Source organism: Plodia interpunctella, chromosome 11 (assembly GCF_027563975.2).
Source record: "Plodia interpunctella isolate USDA-ARS_2022_Savannah chromosome 11, ilPloInte3.2, whole genome shotgun sequence".
NCBI lineage: Eukaryota > Metazoa > Arthropoda > Insecta > Lepidoptera > Pyralidae > Plodia > Plodia interpunctella.
In genome coordinates, this window is record NC_071304.1 from 4705646 (window position 1) to 4727377 (window position 21732).

Sequence of the window (21732 nt, forward strand, 5' to 3'; positions counted from 1 at the left end):
AAGAAAGACAATGACATTTGACGGACATAAGTTTTCATGTCATTCACTCGTACATTTTGAATTATTTGTTTTCAGAAAATTCTTATTTCTGTTAGAATGTTTAGGAAAATAATAATAATATTTTTTATTAAGAAATTACCGCTTTTTTAACACACGATCACAGTTTATTGTAAACCAAATTGAACACTTCTTGCCCTCAACTTTCGCACAACTGCGCATCGCAACAAGGCGTCATATCATTCATTATTTTCCCATTCTTTCATTCATTCTTTTGGCGGTTATATTAAGTTCATTCCTTTTTAATCAGTTCTTAGTAAACCTTGAGAGGGGGTTGTTGTTGAATGTGCAAAAAGTTTACGTGATTGACTACGAAATTTAATTGAACATTTTGAACGGAGTCCCGCATTTTTTGTTATAATATTAATCTGTATGGAATATTAAAGATATTTCAAGAAAGTAATGACAATCGGTGCATTATACTAAAACCGCGATAGTATAGACAGTCCACAGAAAGTGCTAAGTGGAATCATAATGTGTAAATTGGCTGTTTGTGGATTTATTGTGTTAATAATATTAAACTTTGTTGGTAAGTTTATACACCATTATTTATTAAAGCACGATTTAAAATATTCTTGCTATTAAAGTATTTTACGTTACACTAACAAATTACACATACAAATTTTATGAATGTAATTCCTGCTTATTGTTTTTTTGCTTTTTTCCATAAAGTTAATTCCTTAATTTCAAACTAATACATATGGTTGTAGGTACCTATTCTAAAAGCGTTAACTTTAGTGCATTGAATACGAATTGGACATCTAAAAATATATCTGCACTTCTTAAACAAATACGTCACGATCTTGAGCGAACTTGAGTCGTTTCCTAGAGCTATTGAACTTATAAATCAAACAAAGTAATGAATATCCATAACATTTTATTTACGGCTATATCGTGATGATAAATAAACACAAAATCAAAGCACACCTTTATACGTGTCTTCTACCAAAAAACATTAATATTTTAAACTGTCTTTTCAAACATTCCTCTATTTTATCTCGTGGTTAAAATAAAAGTTTGAAATAAAGACTAAAAGATAAACTAGGAAAAATCGATAAACAAAAAAATGATTAAAAATCCTGTTTCTTTTAATATTTTTTATCGTTATGTAGAGCTACAGTAGTAGTTGAATTTAATGAATAGGTATCCAGACAATATATTTTTTCAACAGTCAAAGATTTTTCCTATCAGTCTTTTTGGCTTATTTATATTGGGGTTGGTGCTTCGGCAGTTTCGGGCACTGATCCAACCGCCCACGCATTCGTCGTGCCCTCTCTGACATCCTATAATACGGTGTAAACAAGACGATGCAAGGTGATTAATTTTAATACGCGTTGTTATGACATTAGACAAGGTTGGAAATAAAGATATTAAAAATTACAGATTTAGAGAGGCGTGGCGTATACTCCACCGAAAAGAATAGATCTTAAATAAGAAGAAGAAAAATTACAGATTGTATTAAATTTGTATCTGAAAAGTCGGAATAAAATGATCCATCAAGTATACGCGATGCGATATGGATCGATGAAAGTTTACGGATCAGCAACAATGCAAGCTGGTACCTAAGATGTATCTGCATTGTACCTACCTAATACCTACCGATTATATAGCTATTGATAGGCGTACAGATAAGGGGATATTGTTTCACTTGTGTTTTACAATTCTGTAGGTGACACATGAATGAAACTGCAACTAACGAATGCAACCATTTTGAAACGGTTTCATATTGGTCTCAAAGGAATCTATGGCAGAAAATCAATTGAGCCACAAAAGTAACTACTACTTGTTGCAGATACGATGCAGTTGTAGTACTGTAATAGGTATTCTGAACTCTAAACTGCATTGGAACATTGATAAAAATGTAGTTAGTAGTAGACAAAAATGAATAAAATAAAAAAAATGTTTGTTATAATGTCTGTGTAAGTACCTACTAAAAATAATGCATGAATTGTCCACTAGTTGCATTCTTTAGACTCAACCTAAAGCTGGCGTGAAAATAAAGACTATCGATTGTCTGTTTTTTGTAGTTTTTATTTTATTGGTGTAGATTTTTTCTTACAACCTTGATTCCTGACGGGTACAGAAAGCGAGGTAGGCCTAGGACCGACTAGATAGTCGGATGAGCTTAGGGCATTCGACAGACATCGGATGGAGAATGCCAAAGAAAGGGACACGTGGAAAGAGAGAGGGGAGGCTTTTGCCCAGCAGTGAGTGGGACATGTTATAGCTACTTAAAAATAAAACCTTTTTTCTGCGGCGATCTATTTTTGAGGCTCAGTTTATCGCTAATTCTCATTACAAGACCATTTCCTTTTCCATATCAAAACTAAGCGATTAAAAACCTTCTAACGTCGTATATTTTTAAAAATTGTTGTTTTGAGACCATAGCCTTGAAATTCCATTTACGTATGGTTCTACAATATTAATACAGATGCTCACTGATAAATATAAGACCTATTCATTAACCTGTTTTTAATAACACCTTCAACATAATAATCTGTCTATAATCTCGTTTTCAAGACATTGTATGCGAAATTAAAAAAAAACTTGATCACATCCTTGTGGCAAGGTCAATAGAATGGAATTTATTGCATATTCTATTTAAAAACAAATATGTAAGATGTTATAAGAAATATCAAATGTTCGCAATTAAATTTTGTCATCTCAATCATGTAATTAAATCTTGTCGCAGGAAAAATGTGTGAGTTGCACCAGTCAACTTTGACCTTAACCTGCGCTCCGCTGACGCCTGGACAACATGGCACAATTTGCTTTTTCTGCGCAGGTTAAAGTTAATGACAAAGTTGATTGGTGCAACCCACTCATACAGTGTTAATTTTCGGTGCCATTTTATTTTAAATTTTATATTTGCCATTTTATATTATATAATTGAACTACGTGCGTTGTTATCAATTTCGTTATTGTACGTTATTTGTCAATGATACAGGTAGGTTTTAGGACATGCACCAGACAAACTTAAAAGTTGAGTAATATTTACTCGTTTCTTTGTCTAATTTAAACAAATAATACATATAACTACGAGTGGAAATGATAAAGTTGGAACTGCATTTGAATGGTTACGTTCCTAATATCAAAATCACACTACAAAAGATAATACGACACATCCAATTAAAAATGTAAAAAAATTACAAACTACTAGCTTCTTAATGTTAAATAAAATATTGCATAAAGCTACAGCAAATGTATATCATTTCGGTACGACTTCTGCTAAGAACAAAACCAAAAAATCAAATTTATTAGTTTATTAGTAGTAGTATTTGCATTACCTACATGCCTTTTTTATTTTTTTATAGAAATGATATTTTACAAACTTGGCGTTAATCTAACAATAATTACTTATAATCTATTCACATCGAACAAATTGAAATTGCAAAATATTGAAATAACGACACTTCTAACACAGCTTTTAGTAAAACGTTAATTTAGTACCTAAGTAAGGCTTCCGAGAAGCTAGACAGTGAATTGCAACCAGCAAATATCCCACGAGTTCACTCCTTTTCAAATTGCAAACAATAATATTGTTTTAATATTTGCTTATATACTATATCGATAAGTATATTGAGTTGAAGGAATGAGATTATATACAAGTAATTTATGTAACGTAATACGCCAATTGAGTGAACCTGGTTCGATCTAATGGTTAAATTGAGTATTAGGTCTCGAATTTCAAGTTTCGATTTTAAAAAAGGCCATCTTTTTATTGTATATTTAAATAAGTCCATCGAACTCGATTCTGCAATCGTCTAGGAGTAATTAATTACCTAATTATTTTGGAATTGTTATAAAACAATTCCAAAATAATTAGGTAGGTAGGTACCTACATGCGGTTAACGGGCACTATGCAAAATCATATAAAATTCGCCGCTATTTCCGTAGAGTTTTATGCATTGTAAATTGACATGAGCTTGTCCATGACTGAATTTACTTAATAAAAATTCATTTTCCTACTTTTTCAAGATCGTTATTTACTACGACTCTCACAGATATCCTTTACGATAAACACTTTTAAAGGACATTTAACTCATCAATGAATTATATACTGATAATAAATCCTTAATGAAATAAAGCTAAATTTGCGGGTATTTGTATATAACAAACAAGTATGATATCGGATAATCTATTGATTCATTCTTTCAGCCGAGGGCTAATCGGGATTTATGAGGTAAGCCGCATAGTTTGGGGTGCGATTCCAGTCAGATGAAATTGTTTTATCCATATTTATTACCCGCAGAAGGCCCGCTTAAATATTCCCAGCTTTGTATGTAACCTATAAACAAATAAAACAGATAAATATGTAAACGTATTCGGTGAAATGCCAATTTAAATCTTTTATTTATTTCACGATAATATTATTGGAGCACGATATGTGGATTCAAAATATATCAGTAGAACGCTGTACATGTCATTATAGGTAATATAATTTGGACTGCAAACCAAATGTCAAAGCAACTGTGCAATATTAAGTAATAGAACCCGGAAACTCTGATTTAGTTCATATTGTCAGCAAGTTTAAGATTGACTGAGGTAGACAGAATAACCTATAGAGACAATACACAGATTACGTAGAATGGAAATTAAGTAGAAAATTAAATAAACAGGGATATTAGTCCGTGTACTTTTAATTAGTACACAAATTTAGCATGATTTGTGCACACAGTTTACAGTTAAACATAGTTTGTTTAATTCGGGTATTGTACGGCTACCAATACGGACAAAAATTATAAGAATGCACTATAAAAACAACTTAATTGTAAAAAACTAAAAATTATCTAGACAATAATGTTGGCACTGCAGATTTTCTGATACTTTCACTATCACCAACTGAACACTGATTGAAGTTCAGCTGATGATGTGACATGGCCACATAAAAATACTTCCAGCAGACATAGCATAAGTGCGTGGATGAACAAATCTTGTAATCTTAAAAAAAAATAGAACCTAACTAAATGTTCGTGGAAACTGCACTTTGCATCAATCGACTGAAACGACTACTGATATAGGCAATAACTGTTCCTGTGCTGCACATAACACAAATACTGATGTTCCGGAATGAGATTGCGCCAATTTGACGCGGAGTGATGCACAAATGGGATGATTAGCGGCGGCAGTAAAGAACGCATTAGTGGCGCGATAATAAGCCACGATTTCCTTACAAAAGTTAGGGCGAAGTCAGCGGGCCGTGCAAAAAGTTATCCCATCTGAGTGCGATGACAAATGACCGAGTGGGACGGCGGAACATCAGTGAAATGGCCGATTTGCTTCGCGATCGTTCTCAGCTTTGTGTATCTCGGATTTTCCTCTCCCGATTCCTCAGAGACACTTCCATGGACTTACGACCGATATTCCGCCCATTTTTTTCTATAATGATCATCCTCGAAACACATCGTGCCTTTTTGACCGTAAATCTTCTGCATTTGGTGCACAGTTGGAGTTCAGATTTTATGTGTGTGAACCGTAAACTCTTTCATTAAACTTAGCGCGTAAAGTTTTTCAACGCAGACAAGTTTTAATTGACTCTGAGATCTGGCGTCGGGGGATAAGACCTAATACGTGCATGTAGGAAAGCTAAGTAATTAATTAGGAATTAAATAATCTTCGTTGTTAAAACTTAAAGTGTAGTATAGGAAGATTTCCGTAGGGAAATGATAGGTACGGGATGATCCATCGTCTATATCTTGATAGCAATAAGGTCGTCTACGCGATTGCTATTCGTGGATTTGATAAAAACTGCAAATAAAATGATAACATTTAGAAATCTATATCTCATAATGATAACAATGCATTGCACAATAGAATTGGTTGGTACGGTTAGGGTACTTGAAAATGATGGAGAACGTTATTTCATAGAATTGAAAAAATATAAATACGATTGCTTTTCACTGAAATACTTGTGTTATTTTGGATAGGATAAATATACTAATAGTAGCTTATAAATTATGTGTACATTTAATAAGTTTCTGTTGACTTGCAGTTCGTGATCATTGGATGATAAACATCAGATATGCCCTGAGAAATTGGCTCCAATCGTGCTATACTGGTGTACGTGACAAACAACTCCAACTTAGGTCAAATATTTTAAATATGCCTTTAACAATTTCTATGCATATTTATTAAAGACTAAAAATACAGATATCACGCTAAAAAAACTAGCTACAATAAAAGAATCCATTATTATCGAAAATGATACAGCCCACTATTGTAGTTTTACGAAATAGTTTTTGGTAAATGTATTAAGGTTTCATTTCGTAATGGAAAAATAGACTCTCACAATTTTGCTGGATCATTTGTATAAAATTCCTCACACTGTAGAAAATACTAGAACATTCTCATAGGATCATAAACGGAGTTAATGGAAGTGGAGTTGAGAGCTCGCTGAATAATAAAGAGGCAACTGGCAAGCGGTCCGTTCACAACTGGTTTTATGTAATCACCGAAAAAGTTGAACCGAATATTCCCTTTATTGTCTTTTATTGTATTATCTACAAACAGATACGTGATATAGGTAGGTAGCTATTTACGCTTGTTATACAAGCGTAGATTTTGAAAATAACCTAATATTCTTTTGTAATTGAAACACATATTAGGTGTGGGCTTAATTTTTCAGAGTGGCTTTTTTTTAATTTCATAAGATCTATGATCAATCAGTGGATAAAAATGTAGGTAAATTCACAACTGCAAAGGATTAATTTCAACTAAGTAATCAGAAGTGGAACCGCGGTCAAAACTTGGCAATACTAACTGAACTTCGGGCATTTGTTCAAATAAATAAATACAATAAAAATAACTAATTAGTGTTTCGTAGAGTTATGCCATAGGGGCCGAAGCGTTCTCAACATGGTAATGTAAAACAATCGATGTTGATGAAAGAGTAGGTACCTACTGGAAGAGTATATATTTAAATAGGTACCTAAGTACTTTTAGAAAAAAAAAACATCCGTGCAAATTGAAGATTTATCAGTTCGTTTATAGCGGAAAATTTATAATCAAGTACGTAATTAATTTTTTTGTAACAAGTTCCCAAAGTAGGTATGTTTCTAGTCACGTTTTATTTTTCTGCATATTTAAATACTTACCCACATATACCATACCACACAAAATTTAGAATACGAATTGTCCAGATACTAATATTATATACCTACCTATCATCCATACATAATCTTTTATCAATTTGATTTTTTATGCTATGTCAACTTTTTTATGTTTTTTTTTATTATAGGTACTTGTTCTTATGTAGGTGAAAATCAGCGCTGTGGCTTCCATCAGTGATGGCACAAAGCTGAGATGGGATCCTTTTCGGCATAGTTTGTACATGTATATAACAAATGAAAAACTGTAACTTAATTTTGTTTGCCGAATAAAGCATTTCTTTTTTTCTCTTATAATTCTCCTTTTCTAGGCTGAGAAATGATTCCGTCTTTGTTTCATTATCCTAAGCCTGAGGCTCATTAGAGTCAAGGAAATCTAATCAGGGTTCGTTTGACTTGTTAACGGACCTCTGCTCTGCACAGCGGTGTTACATTTCACGAGGAAGGATAATATCGATCGATACCTATCTTAAATCCCTATTCGTAAGATGAAAGAAAATGTTTATTACTTTTTGATAGACAGTTTAGTTTTTCCAGATTATCATTATCATCATCAATTTATTATTAGTTTTAATCATACCATTTATCATTAATACCTTACAGTATTAATGAATGTGATAATTACTTGTCATTGATACTTGAATTGTATGTACCGTACAGGTTTTCAGAGAATCTATCATATCGTATTATAAATAAATGCTAAATGATTCACTTTACCTTCAATGTTATACGTAAACTAGACCTTGTTTCTTGATTGTGTAGTTAAGTGAAACTGTACTTAATGAATAATTTAATAATTACGTCTCAGCGTAGCAATTCAGAGAAAGGATCTATATTCAAGGTGATACCCAGCCCACTTGAAACAACGCTCGTTGTTTGTACTTCTTGATCGTATTGTTTATGGGTTCGTAGACGTCATCAGTTTTTTTTCTGGTCTGGTCACGTGACGATGTAAACAATAACAGTGTACAGCTGGGTTAATGACTAATCAAAACAACTGGTAGCGTCATTGTGTCAAGGCAGTAGTCTTACTATGGCATCGGAGCAATCTAATCAGTCAATTGGCGGCTCTCTCCGCGCTCAGTAAATTGGTACTTGATTATGCGCCGATTGAGCGCGAGTGTGTGAATATTGTACATATTCATACAGCACTCATACACGCAAAAACATCGTACGATGTGAACTGGCCAATCAGGATGGGCGGCGTGGTGGGCTCGGCTCCCCACCACACCATCGGAATGCATGGTTCTTAGAACGGCACTGTTAAAAATAACTACCTGTTTGACGGGACACACACGACGTGGACGTCATACGTGCGAGGCCATTGCCAAGATATCGATAGCAATAGTTAATTAACATAAAACGACAATACATTACTCTGAATTATTTTCTTATATATGAGTCGAGAAATTGGCAAAGAACTGACTGTTTTGCAGAATATGTTTTTTATTAGTCTGTGGTGTCCCACTGCTCTGCTGAATATGTACTATAATAACACATTCCAATCCAAATCATTTAACTTGAAAATAATTCCGAGCATATGAGATTTCCCTCATTCTACCAAAAACTCTCCAGTAACTTTGCGCCACCTTTGAGCAATGTTATATAATAAAAATCGTGACATTTTTACATGCCAAATGACCCTAACAATAGTTATATCAATGTGAGATAAGGATGTTGGATAAACATCGTGTAAGTAATAAGAATTTTTCCGTTCGCATGCAAACAGCTGATCGCGCGTGCGTGCAAGCAACGATGGCGTATGACGACGTACCTACCCGGCGGCGCACGGCCATGCGCGTTGAGTCTTCGTATCTACAGAAAAATAAAACTAATCAGATGGTTGATGAGCTGAATTATAAACACAATTATGTTAATTGATCTTGGCTTGTAAAAATGGTGATAGTATAATGGAATATAACTTTATGATCTGATATTTATGAGCTGTTGTTTTGATAAAGCTGTCCTTTTAACTTTTGACTGAATAGATAACACGAATATGTAATAATACAGTCTGATTATGAACTCGAAAATCATGAAGCTTTGATGAAGATTATGAGGTAATAAATAATTATTGACCATTCGTATTCCATTATTATTGTGACAAACTAGTCACATTATCTTTATACACCTATTGTGTTCTTGGGATTTATTATTATTAGTTTATAAATACAGAAATTGTGAAGTCACAATATCTTAAAATGTTTGCAATATTTATTCAAACATGTTGGAAACTTCGATTATATTATATTCCTTTCACAATTCAAAGTTTGCTAGCAATAACCAAGTTTTGTACATGTAAAAGTAGTTTCTATTACTAACAAAGGTTATTATTTTTACTCGTATATTACGGGCCTATTCAACAATCCTTAATACTATATGTAACTCTAGGCCAAATATCCGTGTTATATGTATAGATAGATGGCATTTATATACAATAATTATCTCTTACGCTGGAATGGTTTATAGAGAAGATTCCTAGATATATCTGGGAATGGTATGCAAAGGGACAACACTCATTTGTATTAGTAATAGGATCACGTTTGCCACACGCACTAAACTTTGTAGTTTTTCAAAGTAGGTTAAATGCCCCTTCAGATTATTGGAAACTTCAGACTCTTAGGAAAAGAAGAGCCTTCATGACAGAGAAAAATAAATTGTCTCGCAGACTATTTTCAATTAAACAATGCACACTCATTAGGTACTGTTTGTTACGTTCTATTGTACGTGACTAATTGACAAACAGTTATTGGTCCTTAAACATTATTTAAGATTTTATTAATGACTAGGTTTCCGCCCCAGATGCTAGGGTAAAAGAAAAATTAAAAAGTAGCCTACGTTACTCCTACGGCCTAGTAGTTCATTCTTACAAACAAAAATACAAATATTTTCTTTTTATAATATTAGCATAGATAAGCAGCTATATTAGATACTTTTTCTGTATTCTGTACTTACATAAGAGAAGAATAAAAAAAGAAATATTTTAGTACACAATATAATAGATCTAGCTTTTGATCATCTCACTTGCGAGAACTTCAATTACTTGCTTGTAATAAACCAAACCAACAATATTTTTATTTTTTTCCTGGTTATCTTGTCAATCATCACTTATTTTTATTTTTGTCTGCTCAGTTTTTTGTTTATTTGTTCTGTTTTATATACTTTATATCTACCTTACCTACCCATATATACTTGTACAAGTATGCGTACCAATGGTCTGACAACTAGGGATGGCGACGGCGGCCGTGCGAAGTGAAGAAAAAGTGGGATAGTGGACCCTGGGCTCCGACGCTCTGAGAGAGAGACTTTCACAAGTTTATCGCAACTTATTTTTCTTTTTATCACATTTGACGTTGTATCTTGTAACATGAATTCAAGTTTATTTTCTACACCTACTTGGTGTAACAGCAATAAACGGAATAAAGAAAATAAAAACTGCCAGTATTTTAATACTTTCATAGAGTCATAAATAATTAATTAAAGTTACGAAGTCAAATATTTCTTTGCACCCATTTTAGAAGTGGCCACCATTCAAGTAGGGGAAGGTTAATTTGAGCGCTATCGTTAAAATTAATGAAGTTGTTTGGATTTAATCTGTAACTTTTTCAAGCAAAGGGAATTGTTGAAGAGCCTCTTCAGTATATTTAGGGTCTTGAGTTATGTACTTTCATGAATAAAATGTTAGCCGGTGAAAAACCTTCTTCAAAAATTAATATAATAACATTATCTCTTGGGATCTAAATTATTTCTTTTAGTCTAAAAAAATATAAATATTTTAAGTTTTTTTATAGCATGAATGTACCCAACTAATAGAGTACACAATGCTACCCATAGATGTATGCAAGTTATTTAGTCGGAGTTCGTAAGATCATCCAAATCAATAAACGGCTCTGTTTGAGCTATTTGATGATACATGAAAAGTATTTTTAACCCCCGACGACAGTAAGAGGGGAGTTTTAAGTTTAACGTGTAATTTAACTGTATATTTGTAGATATCAGGTGAACCTGTGAAAGGATTTTGATATTTTTATTTGAATGAAAATTTAATCGAGAGTGTTCTTAGTTAGCTGTGTTTGCCAAATATGTGTCCATTGGAAACTGCAGCTCTTTTCTAGCGGATGACGAGAGGATGACAAAACTTTAGTCGAAAGTTTCTTAAATTTTTAATTTCTTTTTTTTAAACTTTCATTTGTTTGTCTTACAGATGCAATCAAGGAGCACTGCAACCACGAGGAGGACATGCTGCAGAAGTGCTCCATGGCCCTGCCGGTCCTCAGCTCACCTGATATCTCATTCGCACTCACACGGGAAGAGCTTGATAAGAATTGCATGTAAGTTTTAATTTTCTTTTAGTTTAATAGCTAAAGGGTAGCAATGAACGCAAACTATACTCTGTCTTATTATCTCCTGGGTCAAAGGGTTAATAAGATGGTAAGTGATTTTATCCTGAACCGTAAAGTATTTAAAAGATTCACATAACGAATAAAGTAAATTTTATCTGTTCGTATCTCTTAAGTTTTGAGCTGATTTTGGAAATATAAAAATTTGTATATCAAAAAGTGTTACAGTCAACAGAACATCAAGTTTCCTTGCATGAACCACTATGGCGCGGTAATAGCGGCGAGTTTGCAATGAATTTGAGTAGGTTGATGTGCTCTAGACTGTACATAAGCTGATATGTTATAAACATTTTCGAAGGATCGTAAAATCTAATTAGATCTAAAGGTTAGGATATATTCGGTATGTGTCGTGCCTGTGCTGTGAAAGAAGAATATAGGTATTAGTATTTTATTGAGTATTCTAAATTCTGTGTTTAGTAGGTGCATATTATTATTTTCATTTGTCCGTATTCGACCTTACTTTATATTCGTAATCTTTTGTTAATTCATTCACTGGAAAATATTTTATTTTCAAGTCGACGTTAATAGCGCTTATCAAAGACTAGTAAATTATTTTTCACTAACCACATGCATGCAGTGAATGCATCACAATGGCGCACGCCATTGTTTTATACTTGCCTTTATTTCACTTGCAATGTGCCTCTCTCTCTAAAAAACTATGTCCCTATGTCTCGGGTGGATCTTGCCACTTAATTCTTAAGTAGATACTTTATACACCACACCTGTCGCCCGACAACATCGTTGTGTTTAATAAAATAAAAACAATTATTAAAATCATGAAGTACAATTCACCGCACGTCAAATTACCCGCGATTAGTCTTGCGATGGTGATAAAAACGAGTTTGCAATATTTTTTGGTAGGTTGATGTATCGTCGATTGTACTTGTGGTACCTAGCAAATTCTCCGTCTATCAATCTCAATTAAAAGTTTAAATTCATTTGTCTCTAATAAGACGTCGAGAGTTCAAGATCCAATTCATTGAGAACCGCTTTGTTGCTGAAGAGCATTCTAGTGTTTTTGTATCTTTTTAACTGTTTGTTTGTCATATAAATTCCAATCCAATCCTTCGTTGCTTTTTTAATAAAATAGTATAAGTACTATGTACCTACTAATAAATTTTGAGATTTGCTCATTTAGGCCATGTATTTTATCTATAGATTTGAAGTGTATAGTACCTACAGTGTAGAAAATAAATCTGCTGACTTGATAACTACGAATTGCGGGCTCGCTGTATGGCGAGGAAGGAACCGGGGAAACGCTTATATGAAAGACATTAATTCAATATCAAAGTACTTTAAATTGTGTTTATGCTAATTGATATTGTAAGTTTTGGGATAGGTTTAAGTTGAAATAATTATATATTAAATGTAATTACCGACAAGAACCTCGTTCTTAAACTTATTGGTGATAATGAAATTTATTGTATACTAGCGGTATTATATATGTAGTTACTATAAAAATTATACACCGAAATTTCCTTCAGGAATCATGCTATCTATTAAAAAAAATCAAGATCTAAATCCGTTGCGTTGTTTTAAAGATCTAAGTATACATAGGGACGGACAGCAGGAAGCGAATTTGTTTTATACTATGTAGTGATAAATTAATTAAGTAAATATTATTGTTCGCATATGCATGTTTTCTAAACAATTTAAAATCGTTATCAGATTGTAGGTAGGTACTACTACGCCGTATGATTTTTCCTGTCTACAAATGATTGATGGCATGCAACGTGACTTCAAATTATCTGCTTCAGTAAATGTACTAATAGTATCTACTAAGTGACGGTAGAAGAATTCATATTTACTACAGTGACGTCAGGCAGACTAATCAAGAGTCCAATCAAGTGCAATCGAAAAAAAAAAGGTAAAAAAATTCGAAAACAGTCTCTGCATTCTCAGTAATTCGTATGTTCGAACAATTTTGATTGTGTATTTCTATGATGAAGTATAGGATCGGAATAGCGAGCGTGGCTGCGTGAGATATTCCGCCGAGCTAAACACATAAGAAACTCAAGAATACTATACTTTGTGTGTTATGATGATTTTGAAAAAAACTAAACTTATAAACTTAGCTTTTTATAATGTTAATATCATACTAAAATATAATTATGACCGGATAATATTTAAGGGTAGAATAACGTTTTCTCTTTCTGTATGGCCGAATGGCCTTTAGACATTCCTCTTATAAAGGGCTAAGTTTTCGGATGTTGAACTCAACAAACTTTCACTGACTTGTCAGCGAGAGTTTTGAACGCAGTTAGCTCATCTCAATTTGGGCTCTTGTTTGCGGTAAATACCAATTTGAAACTAGATGTCCGGGTAACTTTTGATGATTTGACTTCGCTGATGAACCTAAACCTAGCAAAGAAGAAATAAAAGCCTTTTAGGCCTAAATTTGTTTCCAAATCTTTAGTGTTAGCACTTGTGTTAAATAATTATTGAAGTCGTATCACGATATATCAAATAGGTGTAACCCACGAAGACCAGCTGCACCTAGATCTAGCCGGCTAAACCTAGATGTAGCCGCACTTCGAGTTCAAGCCGTAACATATACATACAAGAACTATGTTACAGTAGTCAGAATTTATACTTCTTTAAATTACTAGGGAAGTCAAATAAATAAATAAATATAAATAAAGTTCTTCAAAATCTATTCGCGATAAAATTAGAAGCACGGATTTTCATGCGGTTTTCACAAGTAGATAGTGTGATACTTGAGGAAGGTTTAGATTTATAATTTATTATCTTTTACCCGAGGGAAGGCTGGTTGAGCGGCTATTTCATAAATGAAGGATGTATATGTACGATTAGTAGAACTTTGAATAATAGGGAGCGGTAATTTGACTTGATATATTAGACATTGGCCTGTCGACGGCAGCTAGGTATTTAGTATTGTAACACAACCGACCCGATCAGACATGACAAGAGCATTATCTTGTAGACATCCAATAGTTGTAGGTTATTTACACTTACACTGGGTTAAACCGTATCAAATTATAAACCTAAATCTTTATCACGAATCACAACACAACAGGTGAAAACCGCATGAAAATCCGTGCCAACTGCACTGCAACTGCACTTTTGAGATTATTGCGTTCATACAGACAGACGAGACAGGGGTTATAATATGTAAGGAGTTAAGGATTAAACTAGCTGTTACTAGTAAAGTGTAGCCTTCACTCATATAATTATCTCCACACAAAAAATTACATTTATTAATCGCTCCATTTTGACCTGAAAAAGGGGCAAAAACTAAACTACTATGTGACAAACTGGTATCAAAGTGATCCTATAATAGCTCTGCTTTACCTTCGAGGTACGGAACCCTAAAAAAATCATCAAGTAATATTCTCCAAAGAATTTCTACTCGATTAGAATGTCATACAGAGCTTCGACACTATATATTATATTGTTATATAAAATATAATCATTCAATTGTTACAGAGAACTCCGTTCAGGCATCCGTTGCATAGAGAACTACACCCAGGTTTGCATGGAGAAGCACGAGCAGGTGGTGTTCAGGAGGATATACTCTGGCATAACTGGAGTAGTCCAGGAGCTGTGCACCCGCGGCTCTTACCAGGACGAGTACCTGCGGCACGCCAGCTGCGTCAAGACAGTCCGTCCGGAGTATGAGAGGTGCAGCAAGAAGTATGAGGTCACGCTGACCACGCTGAGTGAGCCGCACAAAACTGAACAGTACAGCACTGGCAGGAATGACAGCCCAGAAGATCACTTGAAGACTGTCTGCTGGTAAGTCTCGATTCTGCATGGGCACTAAAAAATATAGACGAGAGCTGCCAAACAGCAGTGCTTGCATTGTTGTGTTCCGGTTTGAAGGGTGTAAGAGGCAGTGTAATTACAGGGTAGTGTGACAAAACCTTCTTGACAAAGTAGGAAAAGCTTGAGTGATACCCCTGGTTGCATGCGTTGCAGGTGACCACTTATGACTTGCGCATTTGCCTGCTTGATAGTATAAAAAAATCTAATTTAATCGGCTCCTGAGAAACAATGGTCCCAAGCTTTCATACGGCTATTTTATAGCGGAAACACTACAACACAAAATTGCTCGAATTTCAAAACACCAAAAAACGTTTGAGCTTCTTTTGTCTCACATCAAGTAAAGTGGTATTTCACAATATAACTTCTCTAATTCTTATAGATTTTTATTTACCAGAAAATAAAAATCAATCAAAAACTAAATTCAAAAGGTGATAATAAAACATATTTCTAGAAGACTGAAGATGACGTCACTGGGTTTGATACCAAATTAAACTGTCATCGAAGGAAGTTATCAAGAGCTACAGAGAGTATACTCGATAGGTCGCTGGGCCCTGAATATTGAATAGGCCGTTAATAAAATATTCAACTTATTCAACAGAAGGCCCCTCTTGCACTAATTACTCCTTTGATTAGTGGATTTCCTAGAAAATCTATCCTTTGTCGGTTTACTTGGTTCTCTATTAATTAGTTTCATGTTTTTGTTCAGATACATTTTAGATTTCTGTTCTAAAATATATACATCATTTATATAAATTAAATATCCATTTACCTAGAACCTATTATTTTTTTGTGCGCACAAATAGGCGAATAAATCTTTTTGACGTTATGGTTTTATATTTGGCATTTATATGTAATTCTATTGTAAAATATTTAAATTATAGTAATAGATTAAAAATAAAACATTTATGATTAAAAAAATGCTATCAATTAAAAATAGCGAACGAAGTATGCGTCTTTATACTTTACTGTCCAAAACAAAAGATTCTTCTGTAATTGATGGAACTAACATCATCCGAATCCTTTGTGATTTAGGATATTAGAAAAAAAATAGAAATATACAACTTAATTTATATCGACTTTTTTAATCCTATGCATCATAAATAAACATAAATAAGAAATCCATTATGCCATAAAATTTATTTTTAGAGAATCGCATCAAAATTAAAGCCTATCTAAAACTTCTAATATCCGGAGATTTAAATTGAATAGTATTATAGGCTATTATGTTATATATACAATTAGTACAAATAATTCGTCTTCCGTTAATCGGATTTTACATAAATATCCGGGTATTATCCGAATTCCGGACGATAGTCCGGCAGTAGACATCGGCGTTAATTTTTTCTCTGTGTGAAAAGCTTAGATTTTTCCCGACTAAGCTCTGTTTAGGATTCAGAAGCAATTTATTGGATTTAGAGATGTACTTAAGATTTTTTAATGTGTCATTGCCATCATTAGTGTTCTATAGAAAGAATTTGTAATTTTTGACAATTTCATACCTTCTTTATAGAATTTTGATAATTATAATGAGATGAAAAAAATTCTAATCGAGTAGAAATTGTTTGGAGAATATTACTTGATGATGATTTTAGGGTTCCGTACCTAGAATGTAAAACAGAGCTCTTATAGGATCACTTTGATACCAGTTTATCTGTTTGTCTAGACACATAGTAGTTTAGTTTTTACATTAAAAACTAGTTTTACGTAACCTTCAGAACGCGCACCGATTTCGTACTTGACCCGTTTTTTTTAATTTTAAGCTTTAATTTATATTTGGAAATTAAGAAGATCTGATTTAGAATGAAATAGATTTTGTGAGGAAATTAATTAAATTTATCCGTCAGCAAGTACAAACAGAACTTTAACCCAACTCTAAAAATAACAATCGATAAATTATTTCTATTGAGAAGCTGATAAAATAAACAAAAGACCAGATATAGAAAATACGGTACCTTATTGGTCTTCATAAATCCAGTAAAAAAATAATCAGAAATCCGTTATTACTGCATGTTATCATCGTAGCAATTAGGAGCGCTCTCTATTTTTGACAATTTTAAATGTCAGTTAAAGTAAGAACTAATGGAATCACGCTTGTGTACTTAGAATAGTTGACGTGACGTGACTAAAAATACTAAACTGTAGTCAAATAAAGGTTGCAGTTTTCACTCACAGAAATGTATTCCAGATTACATTTACATAGCAAAAAAGTTAGTCTGTGTGTTTTTCTAGTTTAAAAATATTTCAGCACTATCGCAGGATTCATACATCGCTGGCCATGCGCTGACACAATGGAAATATGAACAAAAACAATGTCATATCCAGTGGAAAAACTGAAACTACAACCTGAAACGCGCGAAATTTATTTTAAAGTTGTTGTTAAATCATTGTTGGCGTTTTAATGCAATACTCGTTTGTGGGTAGTGTATAGTAATAGTTACTTAATTTTTTCTCGTGCGACATTTTGAAAATATTTTGCTTTGGTGTTCAAGTTGGTAGCATTCCCTTGTTTGTTAATAAAGCTAATGATTCGACTTTTGAGAATATAATCCACATCAAAATATTGATATTGAAACTAGTTCTATTATATATTTATAGCTCAATAATAATAATCATCATCAGAATATTTGATGTCCCCACGGTTTTATAAAGACATGATACACGTGGCCAATGGGGTTTGGTACGATATGTACTAATATTCCCGGCCTGTCCTGGCCTGTTGCTCAGGCAAAACCATAATAAATTATACACCTACACCTTGCTCAGGAATCACACTATGTATTAGTGGAGACCGTACAAAAATCAGGCCGGTAGTTTTTGAGTTTATTGTGTTCATACACAGGACTTCTTTTTATATATACTAGTTGTTCGCCGCGATACATACATACATACATACAAAAAATGTATTTTGCCTCAAGTTGATTTGAAGACCTCGCTCGCCTCGCTCACTTCGGTCAATCATAATCGTATTTGATGGAGTGTTGCCTATTTCAGTTCGTTCCAAGAGTACCTGACGTGTTCGGAGCAGACCGTGCAGAGATCGTGTGGAGACGAGGCCGCTCTCTTCACCAGTGAGTTCCTCAAGAAAATGGCTTCTAACATCATAAAGGTAAGTTTTTATTTTTTGCTTTAACGCTGGTTTGGGATTCGCTGGACCTGTCACTATTTCAGAACATCAATCTAGCTCAATGTGGCCTTTCGGAACTCTCTGCTTGGTCTAACCCGCAAGAGATGAACTTATACTGTGTGTGTGTTATACTGTGTGTTTGATTTTAGTTTTAGGTATCATCTCTCTCCGCCTGTTTACTTAGTTGTTCTTATTTCATTTAATTTCTCATTTGAAAATCCCATTTATTTAAAATGGAGCTATTAATTATCTCTTCGTTTCAAACATAACAGAGACACATTAATATCATCATTAAGGCCATTATTGTATTCCAATACAAGCAAAAACCATCTTTTATTCCCATTTAAAGATGAATAATTCAAATTACGTACTGAAATACGTTTCAATTATTCGAGAAGCAGTTACATTAGTCAACTATTATTAATATTGTCTCTGATTGAATTTAATACTATTTGTACCTATATATAGCCCGATTCTTATGTAGAAATTACATTGTATTTTTTTTTCAGAACTTTTGCCATGAATATCGAGATCAAGAATGTGCATTGGGCGGTAAAGGATCGCACAACAGCGTAACTTTAATATTAATCAGTGTTACAATATTAGCAAACCTATTTGGTGCAAACTTCTTGGTACCAACGTAAAAGACTCATTTGAATTATAAATTAATTTAAAAATAGAAGGCTAGTGTGGCAGTGAAGTGTAAATAATGAACTTGGACGGTTGCATCTGTTTTGTTCAATGCTTAGAAGACGTATGTACCTATTGTAGATATTCTTGTATTCGTTTTTTATATGTGTGGGTTGCTAGTGATGAAAATTTTCTGTAAAAGTGCAATATTACTCGTTGTTGATCAACGTATTTCTTATAAATAATTTTAATTATTGTGCATGATTTAAATCAGTCTGTATAGTGGACTCTCAATGAGATGCCAATACATTTCTGAAATAAATGTAAAATCTAGTCTTGTTACTATTATAAATTGGTTTGACTTCCATACTTGCTTTAATTGCATGGGAAATTGAACTTAAAACATGTATTTTTTACATATTTGCATTAATTTCGCAAAATAATTCTGATTTATTAAGAGCAACAATATGAAATGGTAGTCGAACTATGAGAAAGTGAGTAAAATGATTAAGTCTTTGTAAATAAAAGAATATTTAGTGTAAATTATCTGTATGTCTCGTGTTTGTTAAGGCTGGGTTAGTTTTATCTGTTAAAAGATGTTTAATTTGTTACTTTAACATCATATCTAAATAATGTTATGGAATCATCATAGAATTTATGTTTTATCATTTATAAAAGAGGTTCTTTCCTTTGTTCAACCTTGTTAAGTCGTCTAAAGCACTAAACGACCACGATTCCCGTTGTCATGCGTTAATTAAATAGCCCAATGTTATCCTAAAATTTTGTAAATTGACTGGTACTGGTAAGACAACAAAAACATTGCAAAGTTGGGGTGTTTAAAATTAATATATAATCACGTACAATTGTTATTTTTCTAGTTTGTATTTGGATGGTTAGTCCCGAAAGCTCATTATTGTGATAGATTAGGAAATGAGATTTTTAAAAGATGAATTATGTAGGGTTTTGTATTGTTGCCATTTCTTGATATTTTTACCCTTTTGTTTTTATATCGATTGCTTGTAGAATTACACCCTAAATATAAATTGCTCGAATGTTAATTTTGCCTACTTTCAATTTAAATATGTAATATTGATACTAAAATTTATCATTGAAATAGACTTTAAATTAAATTCTAAAATTTATAAACATTTACATATCATTATCATAACTATAAATTAAATCATACATTTTTATTTCTAATAAAAATGTAATCTTGATAAATCATCATCAATAGGGATGTTGACTTATTTTGAATGTATTAAATTGCTCACCAAAATAAGAAAAAAGTACTAATAATAATAAAAATAGAACTGAAATCCAGTTAAAAATCTGTGGAGTTATGTAATATCTAAAGATTATTATGTATGTATTATGTACCTTTCTAGCAAAATAGATTTTTTATGAGCGGCAACTCACTCCACCAATAAACACAATGTTCTTAATCAAAAGGAATGAATGAAATGAGCGGTAACATGTCCTGCAATACAATAGACATGATAATCAATAATAACCGCCATTTCAAATTTATGAAAATACGGGCGAGAGATTTTACTACAATTTCATTATAATATTATTTGTAAATAATGTAAATATATAGAAAGTTGGAATTGTTATTATTATAATGATGATATTAATTAGTCAATCCGTATCCATAATTTAGCTACTATTGAATTATAAAGACCTAGTCTTTTAGAGATTTCTTATAAATAAAGAAACATGTATTTACGACTAGTGTTTATGTTCCTTAAAATTATCGCATTTCCTTGCAAAATGTATCATTTAACACACTGTACCTACATAAATGGAAACCACTAACACTACATGTTCAATCCAACCTCTTTGTTTTTAGTACCTAAAATGAAACTTTTTGACACTGAAGTTCGCTAGTTATTTCAAAAATAATGGAATAAATCGGAGTTAAGATAGATAAATAAAACATTCATTTTAAAAAATCAACCGAAACACAAATAAATAAAATAGTCAAAGAGAAAAAGCTTGTTATTTAAAACAAGCCAGTGTAAAGTAAGCCTAATAAAGTAAATAAGTGGCTGAAAACATTACGGTAAGTTTAAAGACGTGGTTACGCGACAAAAAGTCAATTCAACCAAGTGATAGCACTTAATAGGCTCTTAATCTACTTAATCGGGCGTAATTTAGATAGCGCTTAACGAGGAATATTCGCAAGTCGGCACCTCGCCTATTTTCAGGTAATCTTGATGAATGTTACTAGTCATTTTAAAATTGCACACAGTTAATGAAAGAACGACGGTGTTGCGGAGTTTTAACTCCCGACGACAGAGGGAGTTATAAGTTTAACGTGTCTGTGTATTTGTATGTCCCTCCGTGGCATCGTGGCAGCCAAACGGCCGATTTTGATTTAGTTTTTTTTTTTTATTCGAAAAATAATTTAATCAAGAGTGTTTTTAGCTATGATTTATTATGAAATGTGCGTTCAGACGTTTGGATACCGTTAGCTATTTTCTAGCAGATGACATAGTGCCAACAAAATTTGAGTCGAAGGTTATTTACATTTTAAATTTAGTTTTATTTTATATCTCAATTCAATTTTAACAAATTGATTTTATTATGTTATTGCTCAGTGGCGGATAAAAATAAAAATAAATGTCAG

General features: G+C 32.8%; 1 protein-coding gene across 1 annotated transcript; it reads left to right on the plus strand.

Moving 5' to 3' along the window:
- The first annotated feature begins 305 nt into the window (after positions 1-305).
- Positions 306-20389, plus strand: LOC128673963 (uncharacterized). The gene is made up of 5 exons (XM_053752155.2): positions 306-586; positions 11368-11494; positions 15011-15319; positions 18341-18455; positions 18983-20389. The coding sequence occupies exons 1-5, from the start codon at positions 532-534 to the stop codon at positions 19115-19117; spliced, it is 741 nt and encodes a 246-aa protein (XP_053608130.1). The 5' UTR covers positions 306-531; the 3' UTR covers positions 19118-20389.
- The last annotated feature ends 1343 nt before the right edge of the window (positions 20390-21732 follow it).